The sequence below is a fragment of the Pelophylax lessonae genome (assembly GCF_965119305.1).
Source record: "Pelophylax lessonae genome assembly, chromosome: 1".
Classification (NCBI taxonomy): domain Eukaryota; kingdom Metazoa; phylum Chordata; class Amphibia; order Anura; family Ranidae; genus Pelophylax; species Pelophylax lessonae.
In genome coordinates this window covers 754989641-755017179 of record NC_138768.1, presented here as the reverse complement: position 1 = coordinate 755017179, position 27539 = coordinate 754989641, and the positions used below count along the sequence as shown (strand labels likewise).

Genomic DNA, 27539 nt, shown 5'->3' with positions numbered 1-27539 from the left:
CGCAAAAGTTATCGCGTTTACTAACAAAGGGAAAGATTTTTGTCATTTTTGTTGTTTTTTTTTTTAACGCGTAATGGCGGCGATCTGCGATTTTTTTTTTGCGGTACTGCGACATTGGGGCGGACAGATCGGACCCTTGACTGACATTTGTGACACTTTTGGGGTTACCAGTGACATTTCTACAGTAATCAGTGCTATACATATGCACTGTTACTGTAAAAATACACTGGTAGTGAAGGGGTTAACTTTATTTGGGAGGGAGGGGCTGTGTGTATCCCTAGGGGCGTGCTTTCTACTGTGATTGGCTGTGGCTTGAGCTGTAAGGACACTGATCAACAGATCTACATACTAGATCCGTGTGATCAGTGTCTTTACAGCGAGGAGAATGACAGGTGGCTTGTTTACACAAGCTGCCTGACATTCTCCCTCTCCCCCGCCGATCGCCGAGTGACCGGCGGACATCGGGTCCGCTGGTCACACGCGCGGGGGGGGTCCGTGACCACGCGGGAGCGGGAGCGCGCCTCCGGGGGCGCGCGCTCGCTCCCTAGACCCTCACAAGCTAGTGACGTAGCCCTACGTCACTTTGCCTGTGAGGGGCTGACTGCCGACGTAGATCGGCGTTAGGCAGTCGGCAAGTGGTTAATACACCATGTCAGACTGGTCCTGAATTTCCTTTGTTTCTTTTACTTGTCAAAAAGTTTGTTGTCAGCTGCCTGATTGTAATAGGTTTTTACAACAGATCTGTATTACATCCAGGTTTAACTCTTCATACTCTTCATACTAAACGCATCTGGAAAGATTTATCAATTCTGTATCCTATTACTACCAGTTTGCAACTTGATTTACCCACTTCCCGTCCAAGGCCGTCATATGACGTCCTGGACTTTGAGCGGAGATATCTGAATGATGCCTGTCATTCAGATGATATCTTCTTCAGCCGGCGATTCCCTGCACCGTAAGAACAAACATAGCGGCAGTTCAGACTCTTGATCATTCTTACAGGTGGCGGGAGGCGACGCCCCCCCCTCCTGCCACCCTCCGGTGCTTCTACTGGCTCGCCCGTGCCATCAGTGAGCCAGGGAAGGAATCCGCCATGGAAGTTTACCATAGGGAATACCGATGACTAGATGGTCCCCGGCAGTCTATGACTTTCAGAGACCTGGGCATGACGTTATGATGTCACGTCCTGCATGGCATTTGTAAAAGGCAGAGATGGAAAGGCAGAGATGGTTTTCTTGATTTTGATCTCAATTTTCCTGTCTAGAGGAGAGATGTGGGGTCTATATCCTCTCTCCATAAAGAGCACCTGTCATGTCATATTCTTATTACAAGGGATGTTTACATTCCTTGTAATAAGAATAAGGGTCCTTTCACACGGGGCAGACTGTATTTTCCTCTGCTCAGGCACTTTTTTTTTTACACGGATGACACTCTGGAGTGTTCGTTCCGTATGTCTGTTGATCATTCCATCCGTTTGCGGATGATAAACGGAGATAATGTATGTCGATGGGATTGCGGATGTCAGCGGATGACATCCATTTTTGCGCCCGTTCCGTTTTTTAAACGGAAGAAAAATACGGTTCTCTTCCGTTCCAAAAAACGGAACTGATCGGAAAGGACGCAAATCGGATATCAGCGGATGGTCATCCGCTGACATCCGCAATCCCATTGACATGCAAATAAAGGGAAAGTGTAAAAATAAAAAAGTAAAATAAACAATTAGGAAAAATAAATAAATTAAAAGCTCCCCTGTCCAGAAGCGAACGCATACGTGTGTCGCACCCACATACATTTGTCTCATAAGTTTACATACCCTGGCAGAATTTATGATTTCTTGGCCATTTTTCCGATAATATGATTTTCCAGGTAACAGTGAGTTGAGGGTAGAGGTTAGAACCAGAGGTGCATTGATATCATAAGTGACAATAACTACAGAAAAACCTTGTAATTATTTATTTGGTGATGGTGGTGACCAGAGTTTCCAGGTTTTCAGAAATTTAGGGAATGTATTTGTACTGATAGCCAGAGCTTTTTCATATTCGCATATAAGGTTGAGGTAGGAGGTGATTTCAGAAGGGTTGGGGGTATGGGTTGTGCGCCAAGATCTCGTTATAAGGATTTTTGCGGCTAGTAAGATAATTACTATGATGGGTTGTAGGTCCCTAGGGATATGTTCTATGCGTAGGTTTAGCAGGGCCAGAGCTGGGTCTGGTTTTAGAAAGAAGCCTCTGGTGTGTAAATTTAAGCGGAATACTTGGTACCAGTAGCTAGTTTAACTTTTACATGTCCAGAAGATGTGTATGAGGGTGCCAGTATGGCCACAGTCTCTCCAGCATCGGGGGGGGGGGGGGTGGGAGAGTTGGGGTAGAATTTCGCTATTCGGTTGGAGGTTAGGTACCACCAAGCCAGTATTTTTTTTTGTGCTAGTTCCTAGTGGTTTGTGCAATTGGAGGTTAGTTGTGTACATTGGATGGCTTTGAGCCATTGTTTTTCTGAGAGAGTCTGGTTGAGGTCTTGTTTCCATTTATGCATTGAGGAGGATTTAGAAAAAATGTGTTTGTTTTGTAGGGTCGAGTAGAATAGGGAGATGCCCTTACGGTTGGAGTTGGCGGATGTTCCATGTGGCTGTGGGGGTGGAGATGACCGGTTTGGGGCATTTTTTAAGGAAGGCCTCTATTCGAATATAGTTCAAGATCTCCTTATGTGGGATGTTTTAGGTGTTGTGTATCTCTTGAAAGGTTTTTAGTTGTTCGTCATTCATCAGATCATTTATCCAAGGGGAGCCGGGGGAGTTCCAATTTTTGGTGGAGAGGAATGGGATGTGGGTCTCTAGGTCAGATAGGGGTATTTGGATCAGTGTGGTTTGCCTTTCGGGTGTGCTCTGTTTCAAGAGGTGTCTCCAGGCAGATAATGTTGCTTTGATAGTTGTAGCAATGTGATTTAGATACATTTTTTTTCCTCAGCTATCCGCTAGAAGACTGTTTTTCATATCTTTCGTGTGTGTGAGGGTGGTTTCTATGTCTAGTGTCAGGTGAAAGGGTGAGCCATTGTTTAAGTTGGTTTAGTTGAGATGCTGTCCAATAGTCTGGTATGTCCAACAGACCAACATTTCCTGTTTTTCTATGTTTAATGAGGTGGGCATAGGAACAGCTGGCTTTTTTGCCTTGCCAGACGTATTTTTTTATGATGGAGGCAAGAGATTTTAAAAAAGGTAGAATTTACCGGGATGGGTAGTGTTATAAATGTATAGAGGATTTGTGGTAAGATCATCATTTTTAATGTAGCTATTCTGCCCATCCAGGAGATCTCGCATTTTGAGTATTGTTGGGTTTCGAGTTGTAGTTTATTAATGAGGGGTTTGTAGTTAGTTTCATTTAAGTGTTTAGAGGGGAAAGTTAAGGTGATGCCTAGGTAGGGGATTCCATTGTCAGTCCAGGTATATGGGATCTCGTTGGAGAGGGTGGACCGGTCCTGCTCGGGGGTGCCCAAGTCCAGTTTCAGAGACTTGGAGAAATTAACCTTTGTAGTAAGATGGTGAGTACCTCATGTGCATGGTGGAGAGAAGCGGACAGGTTTGTAAGCATTAGGATGATGTCATCTGCAAATAGGTTTATGACATATGGGTGGGTGTGGAAGCAGAATCCTGATAATTCTGGGTGAACCTAATGGTGTCAGCCAGTGGTTCAATCATTACATTGAAAATGGAAGGAGACAGCGGGCATCTCTGTCTCGCTCCATTGGATATCTGGAATGATTTGGATAGAAGGCTTGAGGAGAAAACTCTGGCAGAGGGGGTGGAATAGAATGCTAGTATGGCTGTAAGGATAGGACCAGAGAACCCAAATTTGTTCAGTACCTGTTTCATGTATCCCCAGTGAACTCTGTCAAATGCCTTCTCTGCATCTAGGGATAGAAGCAGGGAAGGCATTCGAGTTTGCTTGGTGTATTGGATAATATTTAAAATGCATCTGGTGGTGTCAGAGGCCTGCCTATCTTTCATAAATCCTGTTTGGTCGGGTTGGATTAGGTAAGGGAGTAGGTTATCTAAACGAAGGCAGTGAGTTTACCGTAGATCTTGATGTCTGAATTAAGTAATGAGATGGGTCTGAAGTTCGCAGGTGATGAGGAATTGTTCCCTGGTTTTGGTAGGTAATTATGTTGGCCACTACCATCTCTTCTGTGAATAATGCTGTGTGGGTTGCTTCCGAAAAGACTTTCAGTAAAAATGGAGCTAGATTATCAGAGAAGCATTTGTAATACTCATTTGTGAGTCTGTGTGGGCCGGGAGATTTGTTGGAGGGTAAAAGTTTGATAACGCGTTCTATTTAAGCAGGCGTAAAAGGGGTATTGAGAGTGTGAGCGAGTTGTGGTGCTTGTATTGATTCGGAAACCCCTCTGATTTTTGGGTTATTCCTGCGGGACCTATCTTCCAGGTCCGCAAGTTTCACCTTTATCCATGAGATATCTTCATTGTTGGTTGAGAGAGCGTCTTCTAAGGTGTTGTAGTTTTCTGCATATTCACTCATGATATTCTCTACATGGCTGACCCTTTCTCCCAATTCCTGTATCCCCACTCGTTGTTGGGATATACAACGCATTAGGTCGACCTGTATGGATCAAAAATTGGAAATATGAAGTATAGCGCCAACAAATAATACTCAAACAAATGTTGAGAATTTCAGTTTGATAGAAGGTCCCACAAATGCAGGTAATAAACCTCCAAAGTTAAAGGCCAGAAAGTCCAACACCAGAGGATGGGATCAATAAAGCTGGGAAAAATCACCACGTGCACCAGATGAAAGGGGTGTCTGCTTACCGGAACGTCATGACCCCCGGTTAAGGTAGGTCAAATGAAGCATGTAGTTAAAGATTTCCAATGGAATCCCCCTGGGATAGGCAGATCTCCAATCTCCAAACGGTAATCGGTTTAGACATCTATAGAAGAGGTGGACGGTATCCCCCTGCCTATCCCAGGGGGATTCCATTGGAAACCTTTAACTCCATGCTTCATTTGACCTACCTTAACCGGGGGTCATGACGTTCCGGTAAGCAGACACCCCTTTCATCTGGTGCACGTGGTGATTTTTCCCAGCTTTATTGATCCCATCCTCTGGTGTTGGACTTTCTGGCCTTTAATTTTGGAGCTTTATTACCTGCATTTGTGGGACCTTCTATCAAACTGAAATTCTCAACATTTGTGTTTATTATTTGTTGGCGCTGTACTTCATATTTCCTATTTTTGATCCATACAGGTCGACCTAATGCGTTGTATATCCCAACAACGAGTGGGGATACAGGAATTGGGAGAAAGGGTCAGCCTATGAGGCTATGGGATCTGGAGCGAGTGTGTGTGGTGATGAGGTGGATTCTGCACCTACCTCTTCCATGCATGTCATCCTCAGATAGCGGGGAGAGTCTCTGCGTGGTTTAGATTTAACCGGGCTTGCAGATGAGGGGGTTAAAGTCCCTGCTGCATTCTCTTTTGGTCCTGTTGCATTATTCTTCTTCAGTGTTTCTGCAGATGAGGCGGCTGCTAGAGGTCCGAGCGTGGGCTGGGAGATTTGGTCTCCGCCGCCATTTTGCTGTGGTCTGCGGGTGACGCTCGGGAAGAAGCCTCGAGAGTTTCCTCCGCTGTGGAGCGTCTCTCTTCCTCCTCGGCATGACCAGGCTGTGCAGGAGGGCTTTAGCTGCAGGTTCCGCTATGGGTGTAGGCAGAGGGCTTTCCTGATCAGCTGATTTCCACGGCGGACGTGAGGAGGTCCTAGGTTAAGCTGCCAGCTCGTCTGGAGATCGCCACCCCTCCCCATACCCCAGTTCTTAATACCGTTTATTGCCCCCTTTAACATAAATGACAGCTTGAAGTCTTTTGTGGTATTTATGGATGAGGCTCTTTATCTTTATCTTCACAGCCATTCTTCCTGGCAAAAAGCCTCCAGCTCCTGTAAATTCATGAGCAGTCTTGCATGAGCTGCACGTTTGAGATCTCTCCAGAGTGACTCAATGATATTGAGGTCAGGAGACTAAGGTGGCCACTCCAGAACCTTCACTTTATTTTGCTCTAGCCAATGACAGGTCGACTTGGCCTTTTGTTTAGGATCATTGTCATGTTGGAATGTCCAAGTACATCCCATGCACAGCTTCCAGGGTGATGAATGCAAATTTTCCTCCAGTATTTTTTGATAACATACTGCATTCATCTTGCCATAAATTCTGGCCAAATTTCCTGTGCCTTTGTAGCTCACACATCCCCAAAACATTAGCTATCCACCTCCGTGTTTCACAGTAGGAATGGTGCACCTTTGATCAACCTTGTTGACTCCTCTCCAAATGTAGCGTTTATAGTTGTGGCTAAAAAGCTCAAGTTTGGTCTCATCACTCCAAATGACTTTGTGCTAGAAGGTTTGAGGCTTGTCTCTGTGCTGTTTGGCGTATTGTAGGCGGGATACTTTGTGGCATTTGCGTAGTAATGGCTTTCTTCTGGCGCCTCGACCATTCAGCCCATCTTTCTTCAAATGCCTCCTTATTGTGCATCTTGAAACAGCCACACCACATGTATTCAGAGAGTCCTGTAATTCACCTGAAGTTATTTATGGGTTTTTCTTTGCATCCCGAACAATTTTCCTGGCAGTTGTGGCTGAAATTTGGTTTCAACAGAACCCCTCATTTTCCACTTGATTAGAGTTTGAACACTACTGATTAGCATTCTCAATTCCTTGGATATCTTTTTATATCCCTTTCCTGTTTTATACAGTTCAACTACCTTTTCCCGCAGATCCTTTGACAACATTTTTTTGCTTACCCCATGACTCAGAAACCAGAAATGTCAGTACAGCACTGGATGAAAGATGCAAGGTTCTGTCAGGATTCCAGAAACTCATTGACCTTTAACCACTTGCCTACCGGGCACTTTCGCCCCCTTCCTGCCCAGGCCAATTTTTAGCTTTCAGCGCTCTCACGCTTTGAATGACAATTGCGCGGTCATGCTACACTGTACCCATATGAAATTTTTATCATTTTTTTCACACAAATAGAGCTTTCTTTTGGTGGTATTTAATCATCTCTGGGTTTTTTATTTCTTTCAAAAAAGAAGGAAAAAAGACAGAAAATTTTGGAAATAAAAAGTTTCTTATTTTCTGCGAGTAAATTTTGAAAATAAATACATTTTTCTTCTTCACTGATGTGCGCTGATGAGGTGGCACTGATGGGCACTGATAGGCTGCACTGATGGGCACTGAAGAGGTGGCACTTATGGGCCCTGATGAGGTGGCACTTATGGGCACTGATGAGGTGGCACTGATGAGGAGGTACTAATATGCCGCACTGATGAGCACTGATAGGCGGCACTGATGAGCACTGATAGGTGGCACTGTTGGGCACTGAGATGTGGCACTGCTGGGCACTGACGGGCGGCACTGATGGGCACTGAGAGGCGGCACTGCTGGACACTGATGGGTGGCACTGATGAGCACTGATGGGTGGCACTGATGAGCACTGATGGGCGGCACTGATGGGCAGCACCATCAGTGCCCACACTCAGTGCCCATAGTGCTGCCAGTCAGTGCTCATCAGTGCCTAGATGAGCAGGCACTGATGGGCACTGACTGGCAGCACTATGGGCACTGATTGTGGGCACTGATGGGGGGCACTGATGGAGGGCACTGTGGGCACTGATGGTGGGCACATTGTATTTTATTTACCTCTGTTGTAATCAGGGCACTGGTGATCAGTGCCCTGATTACATTTTTCTGTGTCCCCGAACGGCTGATCGGTTTCTCCTTCCTCACACTGCAGTCTCTGTGTGAGGAAGGAGCGCTGGCGATGAGAGATGATCTCCTATGTTTACATATGAGATCATCTCTCATTGCATGGGCCAATCACGTGGTAAATGGCTGCTGTGATTGGCCATTTACCACGATCTGTGATTGGTTGTGTCCAAGCGACACGGCCGACACAGATTTTCCCCGATGCGCGCTCGCGGGAGCGCGTGGGGAGCCTGTTACTGGGAGGCCGTTTAAAGACGGCCTCCCGGAAATTCGAGTCCTCGCTGTAGCCGTCTTTCGGCTATAGCGCGGACCGGAAGAAGTTAATACACACACACACACTAATTACAAGCAAAGAGATCACAGGTGAGGATGGTTGCCTTTAATAGCCATTCAAACCCCTTTGTGCATGTTATCTGGCCAAAATCACCAGGGTATGTAAACTTTTGATCAGGGTCATTTGGGTAGTTTCTGTTGTCATTATGATTTAAAAAGTGTAAACACAGTTGATTGATAATAAATAGATCATAAACATTGCAAGATGAACTTATAGGACTTGGCTGGTTCAGGCATGATAAGGGTTAATGTGTTCTCTCCGCTGTGTGCAGGGAGAACACATTAACCCTTATCATGCCTGAACCAGCCAAGTCCTATAAGTTCATCTTGCAATGTTTATGATCTAGTAGATTTTTGTCTATCCCATCTAATGTAGGTGCTTATTTGGCACCTGTTACTAATACTTTTTTTCTTTAAGGATTCATCTATCTTGAGATTGGTACATTTATCAAGTCAGATTAGCGCGGCTTTTCTCCTTTATTTTTTGTGTTGGTGCTGTCTCACCTGAAGCTGCAGCTTGAGTACTTAGTTAGCGTGGTTTCCCCCCCCCCCCCCCCCTTTTACGATTGATAATAAAAAATGGCTTCAGCCAAACACTAACCATGAGTGAAAGAAACGTTTTTGTGTTATCATTCATATTCACATTATACAAAAAAATTGGGATAACGTTAGTGTTTTTTTTTTTTTTTTTTTAATTCATGAAACCGTTTTTTTTTCCTAAAAATAAAACCCGTTTGGAAAATTTCTCCACAAATACCGTGTGACATAAAAATTTGCAACTTCCACCATATATAATGTTTGGGGGTTCTGAGTAATTTTCTAGCAAAAAAATTATAATTTTTACATGTAGGAGAGGAGTGCGAAAATAGACCCAGTATGGAAGTGGTAGAATTTCCATCCTCTGCAGCTCAAAATGTGTGCCACATTTTAATCTAAAACATTTTTTATTAGGCTGTGAATTTTGAAGCACACCCTACCTGGTCTAATAAGTGCCTACCTTAACAGTGGCAAAATCCAGGTACAACCCGGCAAAACATCTGTTGTCTGTAGTTATGTACAGAGTAAATTATTTCCAGACACTAAACTTATTTCACCTTATCTCAACCTTTGGAACAGTAAGGGCCCATTCACATCTTGGTGACCTGTGCTTTATGTTAACACCCCATTGGCCTAATGTGTGTCTCATTATTATGGTAGCCCATTTTTAATCACTTCTGGACCAGAAGGTTTTACCCCTTAATGACCAGGCCATTTTTTGCGATTAGGCACTGCGTTACTTTAACAGACAATTGCTCGGTCATGTAACGCTGTTACCAAAAAAAATTGATGCCCTTTTTTCCACAAATAGAGCTTTCTTTTGGTCACCTGTGCTATTTTTTTTTTTTTTTTGCGCCATAAACAAAAAAAGTGACAATTCTGGGGGGAAAAAAACAATATTTTTCATATTCTGCTATATAACATTCCCAATAAAAAAAAAATGTAAAAATCAAATGTTTTCATCATTTTAGGCCAGCTTGTATTCTGCTACATATTTTTGATAAACAAAATCTCAATAAGTGTATTTTGATTGGTTTGCGCAAAAGTTATTGTGTCTACAATCTAGGGGAAAGATTTATGTCATTTTTATTTATTTATTTATTTTTTACTAGTAATGGCAGCGATCAGCAGTTTTTAGCGGGACTGCAACATTGCGGCGGACAGATTGGACTCCTAACTGACATTTTTGGGGGGACCAGTGACATTACTACAGTAATTAGGGCTAAAAATATGCATTGTTACTGTAATAATGACACTGGCAGGGAAGCGGTTAGTTCAGGGGCGATCAAAGGGTTAAGTGTATGCCCAGGGGGTGCTTTCCTAGTGCGAAGGGGATGGGCTTGGGGAATCAACACCCAGACCTGTGATCCTAAATAGCAGGATCACAGGCGCTCTGTGCTGATTCCTGAGAGAACAACGGTCTGCTGTGTTTACAACAGCAGACCGTCGTTCTCTCTCCACGGGGGGAGAGATCACAAGTGCCCGGCAGCAATCACGGCCTCCGGCCTCAGCTTCCCCGCTGGCTAATGGGGGTGCATGCGCGCCCCCAGGATCGCTCCCGCTGATCGCCGTACAGGTACGGCGATTCATGTAGCCGAGCCAGCCTGCCACAGTATATCTGCGGCAGGCGGTCGGCAAGTGATTAAATGAATGCCTCAACGGCAGGGTGTTGCTCACACCTGAGGTTGGGGGGCAGTAAGTCCCAAGTGAACGAGATACAAAACAATCGGTGCAATATAATTTCTTCAAATGTTCCTCCTTTTTTTAACGAAAACTGCACATCTTCCTTTAATCCTTCTTCCAGAAGGGATCAGAGTGATTCTGATTGGTCAGTGTCTGAACAGCGACTTGTTCTGATCTGTTCTGGAAGCACTGCACAGAGAAGAGCGGGGATTTTAAATCCCCAGACTGCTGGACTGACTTCGGGGAACACTGACAGCTCAACATCGCCACTGGTAACTACAGCGTCTGGGGAGGGTGTCCAGTGTTGGTTCACATTTTACATTTTTTTCTGCAAAAGTGAACCAACACTTTAAGGCCTCTCACACACTGCAGCTTGAAAAAGCTCAGTACAGTTTTTTTTATTTATTTTTTTACCGAGCTAAAATACAGCCCATTAATTGTAATGTGCCTATGCACACAGGTACGTAAACAATCGCCGTGCATTCTTCAGTAAAAAATAAATAAAATAGAAAAATTTGCTTTTTTCCTAACCATTGGGTTATACTGCCCCCTACAGGAGTAGGACACTAGGCAGGAAAAAGCTTGACTACGCCTAAGGGCAGTCCCAGGGGGTATACACCCACTCTCAGCTATAGGCACTCCAGTTTTTTTTTTTTCTGCCTAGTCAGGAGTACACAGACCAAGTTCCTTGCTGAGATTTCTGTTCTTGGCAAATTTTTCTTTTTAAATTGATTTTTTTTTTCTATCTTTTTTAATTTGTTCCTGTTAGAATCTACAATCAATTGCTGGACTGGGCGATGGACTGGATTATCTAGATCCAGAGGGTCCCCCCAGTCTGGCCGCAGCTCTGCGCTAGGTTGGCCGCGACATAGCCCCACTGGATGGGGGCTGGCCTGCGAGTTAAACGTTTCGCGAGGATGCATACGACATGGCCTCGGTCTGAGTTGCAGCGTTTCTCCTGGCCGACAGCCAACCACTTTACGATGGAGCGATGTTCTGTCCGGAGCGGTGCCCACCCTGTTCCTGGTATGGTAAGTAGCTGACCCCCCCCCCCCTCTACCTCCCAGGGTGAGGTTATGAGCTAGCTGTTGCCGCATGCTCTTAAGGGGGGCTGGTTGGAGTTGCTGCTGACCAGGTTTTTCCTGATGCGCAACGGGGGGTTCCCTGCCACCCTGGGGGTTGGTGACTGGGGCAGGGATATCCTCTGGGCTCCCTGTGGTGATTGTTGTAGTAAGGCAGCGGATAGTTTAGCATCCACGGGTAATGTCCTCACATGGCCAAAAATTGAGGCCGCGGCTTTCCAGCCTACTAGTAGGAAGGTAGCCCCTGTGAAGGTGGCTGAAGCCACTGCCTCCCGTTTTGGGCATCCACCCTCCCGCTGCCCCTGGGTGGTTGGCTCCGCTGGGGCTCGCTTCCAAGCGGCTGGGTGCCCACAAAAATTTAGGCTGCGGCCGAGTCGGGTGCCTCCATTGGGGGGCAGCCCCAGTGCATTTAGATGAAGCCCCCACTCTTCCTTTGGGCATCTGCAGGGCTGGGATCTGTGCACTTGCGGCTAGGCCTTCACAAAAATTTAGGCCGTGGCCTGCTAGGCCATGTGGTCAGCTTGGCGCCTGCCTTGGAATGGGTGGCGCTGTGGGGGCGCTTCATTTTTTAACGACAGCCTTGCCACCATTATTGTGTGGGGCCCCTGCCCCTTTTAGCACTGCGGGACCATCAGGGATCCCTGCCTGTGCGTCCGCGTTACGACGGGCGGCCCCCTTTTAAGGGGGCTATTTCCTACTATGCCCTCTATGGAGGGCGACCCCCTTGTTTTTTTTTGGTGGTCCAGTAGGTGGTCCATTCGTGGGCCCTTAGTCGGCGTCCCCTTTGCGGAATCGCAGTTGGCGGCCACCCCTGATTGTTATGTTTTCCGGGTGAGTTTAGTATATAGTGACCCTGCTGGGTCTGCGTCCACGCACCCTGAGTGCTCAGTTAGTGAGGATGATTCCTCTGCTCCTCTAGCCACGCATGAAAAGAGCGCTGGTGGATGCACTGTTTGAGTCAGAGCGTGACACTTTAAAAATGGAGGTTTGCTACTAATGATGCGTTGGAGGTGCTGGTCCCTTTTGGCACCCACAGGCCCTCCAAAGCGGCGAGGGTGTTCCCCTTTCCGCTTACTTTGACAACATTTTCACAAAACAGTGGTTCCTAAGCACTTTTTGCTTGCGGTGTCCTTATGAGGATTAACTGTGTTAAAGGTAGACAGTCCTACCTGTAGTGGACCTGTTGGTTTCCAGGTTAAATAAAGCTACCTTCATTATGATTGAGGAGTCAGCGGCCTTTAAATATCCAGCTGATAGGAGGGCGCGAAGGCACTGGCCCGCAATATGTTCGCTGTGGCTGGTTCAGGACTAAGGCTATTTACCATTTCCCTGATGTAGCAAGGTCTGACCAAGTGTGCTTAACTTTTACGCCGAGACCTGGAGAGGAAACCGTTTCCCCCTGTCTTGCATAGCTGGCGGATCAGTGGCTACAGTTTCTGTGTTGCCTCTTTGGATGCGGCTCCTTTGATTTCTAGGCTGTCTGTATCAGCAGTGGTCCTTTGGCGTTTTATCTGGCTGAAATACTGGTCTGCGGACCAGACTTCTAAGAGGGCCTGATCTCCCCCTTGTAGGGGATCGCCTGTTTGGAGCTTCCTTGGATTACATCGTTAAGGGTCTCACAGGGCGGAAGAATACTCTTTTTCCGCAGGCTACCAAAGGCAAGGAGCCCTATCGTAGACGTGGGCCATTCTCCTCATCTCATTAGAGGTTTTTTGGTCCCTCAGGGTCTCAAGACAAGGGATCTAAAGTCAGGGCCTCCACCGGACATTCCAAGAGGACCTGGTTTGGCAAGCCATAAGCGGGCTCTTCCAGACCTGCGGACAAGGCTTCCTCTGCATGAAGGGGCGCTTTCACTAGTATCTGAGGTGGGGGGACATCTTCGCTGGTTTCCGGATCCATGGACCTCCCTGGTATAGGACACTTGGGTCACCAAGTTATTCGGTCAGGCTACAAGATCAAGTTTGGTCTTATCCTCCGGAAAGGTTCTTCCCTTCCAAACCTGCACTTATCCCCAGATCTCTTACGGGTCTCTCTGGGGTAGTACAAGATTTGTACCTTCAAGGGGTGATTGTTCCGGTTCTGATTTCTGAACGTTTTCAGGGGTTTTCACTCCTTTTTACAGTTCCCAGGAAGGAAGGCAAGGTACATCCAATTTTGGACCTCAAAGCGCTAAGCTGCTTGTGCGTGTACAGAATTTCCGTGTTTGGTCCATTCACATGGTAGTGGCGTCCCTACATCGGTGATTTCTGCTCTCTTCTATCGACATCAAGGATGCCTACCTGCACATTCTAATATGTGGCAGTCACCAACGCTTCCTCCATTTTGCCGTGGGCGAGGGGTATGATCGGTTTGTAGCGTGGACCTTTGGTCTTGCCTCCACTCCACAGGTCTTCACAAAAGTGTTTGCCCCCCTGCTGGCATTGTTTGAGTCAGCGGGGGATCGCAGTACTGGGGTACCCGGATGATCTTCTGCAAGCGGAGTCTCCGACTGCTCTGATGGACAACTGGAGATTGCTCTGTTAACTCTGAGGGAGTTCGGTTGGATTCTGAACCTTCAGGAGTCTGCTTTGGTTCTGTCCACCAAATCTGGGCTATCTGGGTCTGACTCTGGACTCGGCCTCAGCCAGCGTGTTTCTTCCTCGGGAAAAACTCCAGACATTGCAGGAGGCAGTTCAGCTTCTGTTGTTCAGCAGACAGTCATCCCTCCGGGCTTGCATGCAGGTTCTGGGCCTTATGGTGTCCACCCTTGAGGTGGTCTGTTTGCACAGTTCCACACATGATCTCTGCTAAAGAGATTCTGGTGAAATGGGACAAGGATCCAAGATCTCTAGAGGTGGCTTCATTCTCTGGCATTTCGAAAGGGAAAAATCCTTTCTCCCCCTGTACTGGACGGTTGTCTCCACAGATACCAGCCTGTCCAGGTAAGGAGACATCCTCAGCACAGATGTGCTCAGGGGCTCTGGACGCTGGCAGAGTCCAGACTGGCAATTAATGTTATGGAAATCCGAGCGATTAGCCTTTGCCTGGCTTGATGGACAATTCGTCTTCAGGGGTGTCCGGTACAAATTAATTTGGACAATGCCACGGCCATGGTCTATGTCAATCATCAAGGGGGCATAAGTAGTGTCCTGGCGGCTTCATAGGTAGTCGGCATTCTAAGGTGGGCTAACTGATTCGTTCCAGCCCTCTCAAATTTCTGCCATGACTCCTGAACAGGATCAAAGCAGAAGGGATTCCTTCCACACTGACCTCGCCGGTCTTGGTATGCTGATCAGGTACAGCTGGTTGCCGATGCTCCTTGGGTACTTCCTCTAAGGGAGGATCTGCTGTACCAAGGACAGATCTTCCATCCTGCTTTACAGTCACTGGCTTTGACGGCTTCACCAGGTGCTGAAGGATGGAGGTTTGTCTGAGTTGGTGATTCCTATGCTGTTGAAAGCTAGGAAATCTACTTCTAGGAAGATCTACCATCTTACGTGGAAGACGTACATTGCGTTGTGTGACTCTTGGGGATCCTCCTCGCTCCTTCTCGGTGGATCAAATCTTAACCTTCCTTCAGCGGGGGGTTGAACAGAAATTGGCCTCGAGTACCATCAAGGGCCAGGTATCGGCTTTGGTGGTCTTTTTCTAACAATCTTTGGCCTCACACTCTCTGGTGTTTACCTTCCTTTAGGGTGTCTGACATTTGGCTCCGTTGCTGCCCTGGGATCCTAATGTGGTGCTTTCAGCTCTACAGAAGCCTCCCTTTGAAAGTATTCGGGAGGTTTCCCTGCTTGCGCTGCCCCAGAAGGTGGCCTTTTTTGGTGGCTATCACCTCTGCACGCAAGGTGCCGGAACTGGCAGCGTTATTCTGTCATTCACCTTATTTGTGATTCACAAGGATAAGGTGGTGCTTCACCTCTGTCCGTCATTCCTTCCTAAGGTGGTCTCTGACTGTCATTTGAATGAAGACATTGTGTTGCCTTCCCTGTGTCCCAGGCAAAACATGCAAGGGAAATTGCCTTGGATGTGGTCCAGGCAATTAGGGTGTACCTGGCAGCTACAGAATCTTTTAGGAAGTCAGACTTCTCTATTTGCGCTCATGGACGGCCCTCACAAAAGGGTTCTCCGCTTCTTCTGCGACCATTTCCAGATGGATCAGACAGACAGTGGTTCAGGCCTTTTGCATTAGGTTCCTCCTTTGTCTGTCAAGGAGCACTTTTCTAGGGCCCTTAGTGTCTCCTGGGCTTCCGTCATCAAGCGTCAGTGATGCAGGTTTGCAAGGCGGCCACCTGCTCGTCGGTGCACACTTTTACAACATTTTTAAAGTCGATGTGTTGGCATCTGAGGATGCTTCTTTTGACTGCAAGGTTTTGCTGACTGCTGCTTAGAGGACCTGGTCCTCTTTGAGGGTGTATTGTATTTTTTCAGGTGAGCTCCATTGGTTTTGGTTGAGCTCCATGTTACCTGGTTAGCCTTGGGAATTTTTATCTGCTTTTTTCCCCACCCCTCATGTTTTACACTGCTTTGGGATGTCCCAATGGTTAAGAAGAATCAGGAGCTGTGTCCGTCAATGAACGAAAGAGAAAATGGGGTTTTTGACTTACCGTAAAAAAAGAAAATCAATTTCTTTGATGTTCATTGACGGACACCTCTCTGTGGAGTTGGCTTTCTTCTGACACTGCTTGTAAAAAAACTATAGCTGAGAGTGGGTGTATACCCCCTGGGACTGCCAATAGGCGTAGTCAAGCTTTTTCCTGCCTAGTGTCCTGCTCCTGTAGGGGGCAGCATAGCCCAGTGGTTCAGAAGAATATGGAGCTGCGTCTGTCAATGAACTTCAGAGAAAAGTCAAAAATCAATTTTTTTTATTTTTTTGGTTTTTAAATTACACTTCATGCGCGCGAATACGTACACATGTGTGCACGTGTCCATTTACATATTGTGAAGAACAAGAATGAAAGAATAAGTTTTCGTGCATTTGCGTTAAAATGCGCAAAATTCAGCATCAAATTGAGAACGCCTGTTAAAGCACAAAAATATCAGCCAGAGAAATCCTCACTGTGCTGGAGAGGATGTAGTTTCGGAGGAAACTATAGCGCACATATGGTCGAAGTGCCCAAAGATTCGGGACTACTGGCAGAAGGTGAGACAATATATAAGGGAAATAATGGATATCGATATAGCAGATGACCCATGAGTCTGCTTGTTCCATAATACAAAAAATACAATTAAGCAATATAAGAACAGGGTAGTGCCTTATTTAATAAATGCAGCTAAAGGGGTAATACCAAAAAAGTGGCTAGACCCTGAAAGCCCTACAATGAAGGAATGGTTCGGGAGAATAGAATATATATATAAAATGGAATATTTGAGTAGTAGTAGAGAAGACCAGATAGAGAAATTCTAAATTGTGTGGGAAAGATGGGTAGAATTTAGGAGAACGAGGAAATTTGCGGAGATATGGAGGGAACAGGATAGGAGGGAAGAGGGGAAGAATAGAGAGAAGAGAAGGAGGAATGTATAAAAGGGGAAAATATGGGAAGGTTAGGAGAATTGGGAGTGTTGGATATGACTGTTTGAATATAAGATAAATTTAGTATTTTATCTTTATTTTTGTACATGCAAAACTAAATAAAGGAAAAGTAATTAAAAAATAAAAAATGCGTGAAATTGATCTAACGCATATATGCGAAAATGCGCGTAAATATGCGCAAATACAAAAAAAAGTCTGAAAAAGTAGATGTTCAAACAGGAGTGCATGAGGTCTAATACACACTTGGTGGAGTGGAGCACAGGGTTCGTTTGGAGATATATATATAGATATTATGAAACAAAGACTATCAGCGCAAACTTAAAGGAGCTCAGTGAATATGATATATCAAAAAAAGTGTGTATATATATATATATATATATATATATATATATATATAAATCAAAAATAAATCCTATTACAGTGCAAATGATAGAGTGTAAAAATAACCGACAGCACACACTAAATTGTGTCCACACCTCACCATCAAAACAATCAAATATATAAATAGTGATGCGCCAGATAAGTATAAAATAGTGATATAAACAAAGCAAGATCAGTGCACATACAGTAAAAGTAAAATAGTATACAATCAGTGAAAAAATGTCCATATGGTGTCCATATAATGAATAGTGCACAGTGTCCGGAGTGTTTAAAGAAACCAATAATCACAAAAATCCACAAAACACCGCTGTGTATGAATCCCTTCACCAAGTGAATTAGTCTCTCGCCTCAGCCCAAGACCCAGATGGGTCAGCACCAGCTTGATCCAAATATATATGGGACCAAGGGGACTCTATCCAGCCTCTCACCTCCGGATTATTAGGCATATATACCTGTCGCCAGCCCATCGGAGTACCCGAGTACCTCTCTGCAGCCCATCAGAGTACCCGAGTACCTCTCTGCAGCCCATCAGAGTACCCAAGTACCTCTCTGCAGCCCATCAGAGTACCCAAGTACCTCTCTGCAGCCCATCAGAGTACCCGAGAACATGTCATCAGCGTACCCAAGTACCTGTCACCAGCCCTTCAGAGTACCTATCTGCAGCCCATTAGAATACCTGAGTACCTGTCTCCAGCCCATCAGGGTAGCTGAGTACCTATCTGCAGCCCAATAGAGTACCTGAGTACCTGTCTTCTGCCCATCAAAGTATCTGAGTACCTGTCTCCAGCCCAATAGAGTACCCGAATACCTCTCTGCAGCCAATCATAGTACCCAAGTACCTCTCTGAAGCCCATCGGAGTACTCAAGTACCCGTATGCAGGCCAGAGTACCCAAGTACCTGTCTCCAGCCCCAAGTACCTGTCTCCAGCCCAGAGTGCCCGAGTACCTATCTGCAGCCCATCAGATTACCCGAGTACCTGTCTCTAGCCCATCAGAATACTCAAGTACCTCTCTGAAGTTCATCAGAGTACCTGAGTACCTTTCTGAAGCCGATCAGTGTACCGGAGTACCTGTCTGCAGCCCATCAGAGTACCTGAGTACCTATCTGCAGCCCATGCCTCCTAGATTATGTGTTGGGGTGTTTACTTTCCAAAATAGGGTCATTTTGTGGGGGTTTCCGTTGTCTCGGTGTTCCAGGGCCTTCAAAAGTGTGATTGGTTGTAATGAAATTATATGTGTAATTTATGCCCCTAGAACACCTGACGGTCTCACAAATGTGGTATTGCCATACTCAGGAGGAGTAGCAGAATGTATTTTGGGGTATCATTTTTGCTATGTACATGGTATGTGTTAGAAATATGTTATATATTGACAAAAATGACATGTTCAAAAGACTCATTATGCCTCAAAGAATATACGTTGGGGTGTTTGCTCTCCAAAATGGGGTCATTTTGTGGGCAATTCCATTGTCCTGGTGCTCCAGGGCCTTCAAAAGTGTGATAGGTTGTTAGTAAATTATATGTGTCATTTTTCTCCTAGAACACCTGACGGTGCTCCTTGAATGTTGGGCCTCTGTATGTGGCCAGGCTGTGTAAAAGTCTCACACATGTGGTATTGCCATACTCAGGAGGAGTAGCAGAATGTATTTTGGGGTGTAATTGCAAGTATGCATATACTGTGTGTTAGAAATAACTTGATATGACAATTTTGTGTAAAAAACAAAAAAATAAATAAATGCTTTCTTAATTTTCCAAAGAATTGTGGGAAAAAATGACAACTTCAAAAAACTCACCATGCCTCTTACTAAATACCCTGGAATGTTTACTTATCAAAAAGGGGTCATTTGGGGGGTATTTGTACTGTCCTGACATTTTAGATGTCGGTATATCAGGTGTGATTAGGTGTGATCAATTTTAAATGGCACCATAGCTTGTAGACTCTATACCTTTCACACAAACTAAATAATAACCACTAATTTGGTTTATTTTTTACCAAAGATATGTAGTAGTATAAATTTTGGCCCAAATTTATGAAAAAAAAATACTTATTTGCAAAATTTTATAATAGAAACTAAAACAAAATGTTTTTTTTTTTTCAAAATTTTCGCTCTTTTTACTTATATCGCAAAACCCAGTGGTGATTAAATACTACCAAAAGAAAGCTCTATTTGTGTGAAAAAAATGATAAAAAAAATTTGATTGGGTACCGCGTTGTATGCCTGAGTAATTATCATTCAATGTGTTAGAGCGCTGAAAGCTGAAAACTGGTCTGGGCAGGAAGGGGGTGTAACTGCTCTGTATGGAAGTGGTTAATATATATATTTTAGGGTAATTATTAACAAAGTCGCATTTTTGGAAGGTGTTTTTCCTTTTATATATGTTTTTGGTATATATAGAGCATGCTGAATAGAGTGGAGCAGGATCAGAACACCTGCTGGGCTTTAACCTTTTCACTGCCATGCCCTGTTCTCCACTTTTAAACTTAGCTGGCTGGGCCATTTTTGCAATTTTTCCCCTACAGCTTTCAAAGTTTGTTGAGGACCCACCAAAACATACATTTTTTGAAGCACATGACCAGTAGAATACAAATAAAGTGCTACTGATTTTTAGAGCACAATAGTATTTGCGCAAATGTGTATCAAAACAATATGTTCGCTAAAAATACACTAGAATCATTATTAGTAGATGAAAACACAGCACATTTTACACAATTCCTGCTAAATTCCTACTAAATATAAAAGTTAAAACTGTATTGAGTTAATAAATAACAAATATTTGGAGGTTAAATGAAGAATTAATTCAAGATGAAGAAATAGGAAACAGACTAGAACAAGAATTAGAGTTTTATTTCCAAAAGAATGATTTACCGGAAACCTCATCGGCCACACTTTGGGAAGCACATAAATCCTACATCAGAGGAATATTGATATCCTTAGCATCAAAAAAAAAAGAAAGAGAGAAATAACTCAATCAATAAACTAATAGGAGAAATACACGAATTAGAACAAAAACATAAAAGAGAAATTAAAAAAGAAACAGAAGAAAATCTAATAATAAAAAGAGATGAATTGAAAGAACTACTGGAGGAAAAATCTAGAAGTCATTTTAATAAGATAGCTAGATATAGGTATAAATTTGGAAATAAACCAGGGAAATCCTTAGCCAGATTACTGACGAAGGGGAAATCCAAAAATTACATAGAAAAAATCAAAAACAGTAAAAATGAAATAATTAACTCAACCACAGGAATAGCTAAGGTATTTCATGCCTATTATAACACCTTATATAACGTGCGAAAGGAAGAAACCTCTGATGTAAGACAGGAAAGAATAAAAGAGATCCAAAAATATATTAGGGAAGCAAATCTACCTAAAATTCTAGGAGATAAATTGGAGCTTTTAGAAGCACCAATCGCGGAAAACGAAATAAGAGAAGCGTTAAAAACTACACAGAATGGGAGGAGTCCAGGTCCGGATGGATACACGGTAAGGTATTATAAAAGATTCAAAGAAATATTAATCCCAAAAATGCAAAATTATATGAACAGAATTGGGAAAGAAGAATTAAGGGAAGAATCTTTATTGGCCTACATCACGATAATACCGAAAGAAGGGAAAGACCAAACCCTCTGCTCTAGCTATAGGCCAATTGCGTTGCTAAACGCAGACACGAAGCTATTTGCGAAAATTCTGGCAACAAGACTAAAAGATTTATTAAAACTGTGGATCCACCCGGATCAAACCGGATTTGTCCCTGGTAGGGAAGGGAAAGATAACGTAATTCGTACTTTGCTGCTCCTACAAAAAACAAAAAAACATGAGGTCCCCTCCATCCTATTATCGATTGATGCCGAAAAGGCCTTTGATAGGGTAGACTGGGACTTCATGAAAGAAACGATAAAAAATATAGGGATTGGCCCAAGAATGAGACAATGGATAGAAGCATTATATAAGAAACCCATGGCAAAAATTAAAATAAACGGGAGCCTATCGGAAAGATTTGGAATGAGCAATGGAACGCGACAGGGATGTCCCCTGTCGCCTCTATTGTTCGTCCTTACCTTAGAACCATTATTGGCAAAAATTAGACAAAACTGTGACATAAAAGGAGTAGAGATAAACCAGGATGAACATAAGGTCGCGGCATATGCCGACGACCTACTGTTCATCATAACAAACCCTAGGATCACACTCCCAAATATTCAAAAGGAACTGAAAGAGTATGGTAGACTATCAAACTTTAAAATAAACCCTATAAAATCAGAGATCCTCAACCTAAGGTTAAATACTCAAGAAGAACAAACAATAAAAACATATTTCCCGTACACGTGGACAAAAGACAAATTAAAGTACTTAGGGATATATTTAACACCACAAATAAAAAAATTATATCAAATTAATTATATACCATTATTGAACGAAATAAAAACAGAAATACGAAGGAAATCAAATAATCAAATTTCCTGGATCGGAAGAAACAACGTAGTTAAGATGTATATTCTTCCAAAGATTTTATACACCTTTTCTTTATTGCCAATAAACATCCCCGCAACCTTCTTCAGAGCAATTAGAACTTTACTAACAAAATATATATGGCAGCGGAAAAAACCTAGAGTTCAATATAAAATTCTAACAAGAGGTAAAACACAAGGAGGGTTAGCAACACCAGATATGGAAAGATATTATAAGGCAGTAATTATTACACGAATGGTAGAATGGACAAAAATAGAAGGGGAAAAAAGATGGGTAGAGATAGAATGTGCACAAAATAACAATCACCTTCACAAAACAATATGGATACCACCAAAATATAGAGAAACACAAGGAGAACACGAATTGACAAAAGTAGTCTATAAAGTATGGGATGGGATTAACAAACAAATGAAATGGGAATACAATTCACCTATGATTTCACTAAATGGCACTAAATACTTCCCACCAGGAGAGGAAGAAAAATTTGGGAACTGGGTAGGAAACACGCAATTAAAAGATATCATTCACAAAGGTCACATAAAATCACTTCAGAAATTAAAACAAGAAAATAAAAATATGAAATTGGATGACTGGAGATATCTTCAGTTGAAACACTTTGTTAGGTCGCTGCCACAGCCGATTAGGTCGGAAAAAGACCTTAACAACATAGAGAAGCTGAGTTACTCCTCTAACCAGAGACATGGAGTATCTCAGATATATAAAATGTTGACGGAATGGCATAGTCTGGAGAGACCCCCATATATAACTAAATGGGAGAAAGAAATAGGGACACAACTGCTAAGACAGGAACTTGAGGTTATACTAGGGGCGGTAGGATCCTCTGCTATGGATGTAAGCACAACAGAATTAAATTATAAATGTTTAACAAGATGGTATATCACTCCAGAAGTAATAAATAAATACCAACCAGACAAGACAGATAAATGCTGGAGGAAATGTGGTAGTATAGGAACAATGTACCACATATTTTGGGAGTGTCCGAGGATAAGAGGTTACTGGACTGAGGTTAGACAACTGATCGAAGAAATGACAGGAATAATAATATCAGACGACCCGTGGGTCTGCCTTTTCCACAAAACAACTATTCCCTTAAAAAAATACAAAATGATGCTGGTCCCAACCCTGCTAAATGCAGCCAAGGGAATTATACCAAAAAAATGGAGAGAAGAAGAGAGCCCGAACGTGAAGGAATGGTGTAAAAAGATAGACATAAATTTCAATATGGAGTACATAAGTAACACGCAAGTAGAGAACCCAATAAATATGAAAAGGAAATGGAGAAAATGGATTGAATTTAAAAAAACAATTAAATATATTGAAATAAACAGCCCAGCATAATTACCTTTAGGAAGTTGGTAGGATTAGGGATGGGGAGGGGAGGAGGAGATCCTTTGGGAGGGACGGGGCGGGAGGAGAGAGGGGAATGCTGATTGGGTTTGTTTTTCTCTCCTTTTATAAAATTAATGCATAATATGTGAATCCCAATTTGGGAAATGTTGTAATAAATTTTAAATTTTACATGCAAATAAAAATAAAGTATAAAAAAAAAAAATAAATAACAAATATTTGTACATTTTAAATTGCACCTTTTTTGTGAAATTGCGAAAACTGAAGGTACGCAAAATTGTAAATCAAAACAATTTACTCTAAAAATCCGGAAGTTACCATTTTTTCCTTGCAGCTTTTTCAGAATTTACGTTTTCTGAAAGCACATGACCTGAAGAATAAAAAAAGAGCGCTACTGATTTTTTTGGGCCCTGCAATAATTGAGGGGGGGGGGGGTCTTTGGTGAGATATCTGAAGTCTAAGCAGAACCCCATATCTCCTCTTTTTTGAGACAGAGAAAGGGACTGAAGATAGTCCCTTTTCCTGCAGCAGTCTGAGTCTGTATAGAGACTCCTTATCCATTCATAAACTGACTCACAGTAATGCTCGGTTTACTATGCTCAGCTGTCAGTGGACACCGGAGCGATCTGTAGTGATCTTTGGTTCTGTCCACTGTACTGCAGGGAGGGGGCTGGTAAACACATGTTTACCAAGCCCCAACTTCACCCACACTGCTCCTTCCTCACCTGCGCTCTCCAACCTGAGAGTTTGCTGGGACTGAATGCTGGTCAGCAGCTGCAGGCAGCGGGAGGGGAAAGAGGGATGCTGCTCATAACAGGGATGAATCAGAGGTGCGGGGGCCATTGTGGGGAGGGCGATTGGACTCGCAGGGGGGGGGGGAGACACTGTGATCTCCTCTAAGCCCCTGCAGCACCTGAAGCTGGCAGGAGTGGCAGAGGAGGGAAGCTGGCTTTTAAAGGTTGGCTGCAGGGGATCAGGAAAGAGGATGAAGGGGATAGTAAAAAAGAGGGTGGAGCAGTTTTAGAAGAATAGGAGCAGTGGGAGGTGGAGAGGCCAGAGACCAGGAAGCAGAAGCATTGGGGGGGGGGGGGGTCACATGAAATTAATAACTCTGATCAGCGAATTGTAATCTGCTGATCAGGGTTATATCATTGTTCAGCAGAGTCTGCTGAACAATTCTGCTATAAGTTTATGGTCATTGAAGTAACCATGAGCTTATAGCAGAAGGTGAAATGAGGTCCGTACAGTGTACAGACCCGGGTAGCTGCAAGCAGTGCTGTAGGTCCGTATGCCGTACTGACCTGGCAATGAAAAGGTTCATTGATGCCTGGGCTCCCATTAGGGAGATATAACTTCTTTTAATAAGAGAATCCCAATTTTTTTTTTTTTTTTACCAGAACAGGGATGGAGTGGAAATCTTTCAAAGGAGGGACTGTTTTTGGTGATAACAAGGATTTCCCGCACTTTGGAAGAGTCTTCTCTCACTTCCTGTTTTGGCTTTGGGCCAAGAATTAGAGGGAAATCTCCACAATGGGACACAGATGGCAAAAAAATAAAACTGACTGGGGTTATACCCTCCCTTTCTCTGTCCAAAAAAGTTTTGCCTTAAGTTCTGCTTTAAATTTGTTACTGTGTGGTACTGCATTGTAAACGATTTTCAGTTTGTAATGTCATTTCTTTTTTCATTTAGATTTCAGGAGAAGACACCAGGTGCCCTACGCATCACACTCAAATGAATAGATGTATGAATTAACTTGAAGACAGATTTTACTGTAAAGTGGAGAGTTTTAACACTTGTGTAATCTGCAGTTGTGTTAAAAGTGTGTGTTGACAGTGAAGGGAATGTATGCAAAATATTGTAATCTCTTAAAATGTGTGAAAATTGGACATTAAGGGAGCGTTCTGTTGAACCAAGAAAATATGGCAAAATGTTTTCAATAATTGATTAGGTAGAGTTATTTCATATCTAATGAGTTGGGAATATGTCCTTATGCATGTTACTTTTAGACTTTTGGGTTTCCACCTTACCCCATTTTCTCTATAAGGTGTGTCTGGAACGTTCCTCAGTTACACCATTTTATATTTGTTTTTAAAACTTGGTGCTGAGGTTTCATGTAGGATATTACCTTTCCGAATGAGAGCGTACCCATTTTAATACAATGTTTTACTTTTCTCTGCTTTGTAACTATTGAATGCGATAGGTATGTGTGAAATGATACCACTTTGTGGAATTTAAGGGCTTACACACAAGTGAGGGAGACTCAGATTGTCACTTTGTGACACCTATGCTCTGAAGCATGACATTATGTGCAGGTTGGTCCACATTTACTTTTATACTTCTTTTTTCTTGCACTCCCAGTTTAGGATCACTTCAGTGGAGAGAATGGAGCGGTGTCCATGTGGCCACTGAAGTATGTTGGATAGCATAGCAACCTTTGTTGATTATAGAGTTGAATAGAGATCATCATGCACACGCCAACATGCATCAGAAGTATAGGGATGTCCAAGATGAATCTTTAATAATCTTCAAAACCCTTGATGTCGAGCCCCAGCATTTCCTTCATTTTAGGTGTTCTATCTCTAGGCAAATATTTCCATAATGTGTTGTGTTGAGGTATTTTATTAAGAGTTAAGATGCTTTCATTAGTTTTGAATATCACTGGTCCAAATAAATATTTGACATGTAATGGGCAGGAACAATGTTATTTCAGACATCAGTATAATATTTTGTAACACTGTTACCAACCACTTCTATTAAGGTTTTTTTTTTTTAATGAAATGTGCATTCTGCATACATAGCAGGAGCTGCCATTTTGTGGAATTTCTGCACCCTATCATTCTTTAACCTGAAGTTGTTTCTGTGCTAAGAATTTTTAATGAGTGTTAGGCCTCATTCACATGGGGCGGGCATACTAAAGTGTACGCTCGTGGAGGGCTGTGTTTACCCATGCGGGAATGCACAGGTGTTCCATGCATCCTTCTGCATGCATTTTCATTGGGAAGTAGTGGCTGCACAGATGTAGCTGCTGCTTGCAATTTGACATCTGTGTGGATGCAGGTGCATGCCTCTGTCAAATTGGGAGCAGTGGCTGTGTTCCTGCAGCTACTGCATCCCAGTTGTCATCAGTGGGACTACCTGTACAGAGATTGCTGGAACACTTGTTCCTTATCATTCCTTTTTTATCCCAAAATGGGCACAAATGTTTGCAGACCACAGAGATATTTTATCTGCACAACAAATCCTTTTAAACTCTAGACTTATTGTACGTGGACTTTCTTTAGTGCAAATTTGATTTACTTTGCCAAATGTATCTCTTAATTTGCATCAGGCACTGAAGTCAGATACTAGTCAAGACCTATAATCCTCTGGCACAAAGGCTCACAAACCTGTGTAAGCAGGTCTGCACTGTTCATTGTGCAGCAAACTGAATTTGAAGGCAAGGTCACATGGCTGCAGTATTGTATACAAACGCTAGGAACAGATTTTTTTATAGAACCAAATATGTAATCATAAATACTTATGATTGGACAAAGGCAAAATATTGCTCTAGTCATGGCCATTCATTTTAAATTTAAAAAAAGTTGAGACAAGTTTTAAAAGCTCTGAGGCCTCGCCATCAAGCATCTTTACAAAAATAGATATGCTTAGCCTCAAGACTCCATTGGTCTGAAAACATCCATTTCTTTTTCTTTAGGTGCCTCTGCTTTTTTCATCACTCAACATTTTTTCACATTACATAGAATTCATAGAAGTTTCAACATATTCAGAAGTCTTACTGATTTCAGTATTTGCCTGAAGCTTTACTCTTTGGTGATGTTGTGTAGGTAGATCAACTCACTTGGCCCTCAGTATTGTTAATACCTCCATTTTCTAGGATGGCTGCAATATAAGCCCTACCCTGAAAATAAGCCCTAGTTGAAATCTATATTAAATCATGTAATCTGCGCTGTAAAAGTATTATATAATGTCCAGTGTGTGTCTGTATGTAACATGATTGTAGAAAATACCTTATTTACAGTGCCGCTGGGCGCTCATGTGACCCACTGGAGCTCTCCTCCTCTCGGCTGGTGTCAATGGCCCCTCTCGCTGCAGTGCTCAGAGCAGGGCTGACGTCAGCGGGGATCCCGGCATCTCCCTTGGCAGTGTTCATTGCTGGAAAGAAGAGCTCCGGCAGGTTATGTGAGCGCCCAGCAACGCTGTAAATAAGGTATTTTCTATAACATTACATAAAGACACACACTGGACATTATATAATCCATTTATCGAGCAGATGAAATGATTTTACAAGGACTTTAACTAGAGTTTATTTAGGAGATTACAGGGATGTTGACTCCTGAGCTGACAGGGAGGGAGAGGGGGAGACATGACGGAACAAATAAGACATCCTCCAAAAATAAGCCCTAAGGCA

At 43.3% G+C, this 27539-nt stretch overlaps 1 protein-coding gene across 1 annotated transcript in view; it reads left to right on the top strand.

Annotated features, from left to right (window-relative positions):
- The window catches only part of N4BP2 (NEDD4 binding protein 2), a 337469-nt gene extending 312483 nt beyond the window's left edge, over positions 1-24986 (top strand). The window contains exon 18 of the mRNA XM_082258615.1: positions 24821-24986. Coding sequence (XP_082114741.1) covers positions 24821-24866 — 46 coding nt within the window. The 3' untranslated portion in view covers positions 24867-24986. The remainder of the gene's footprint in view (positions 1-24820) is intronic.
- Positions 24987-27539: the final 2553 nt, after the last annotated feature.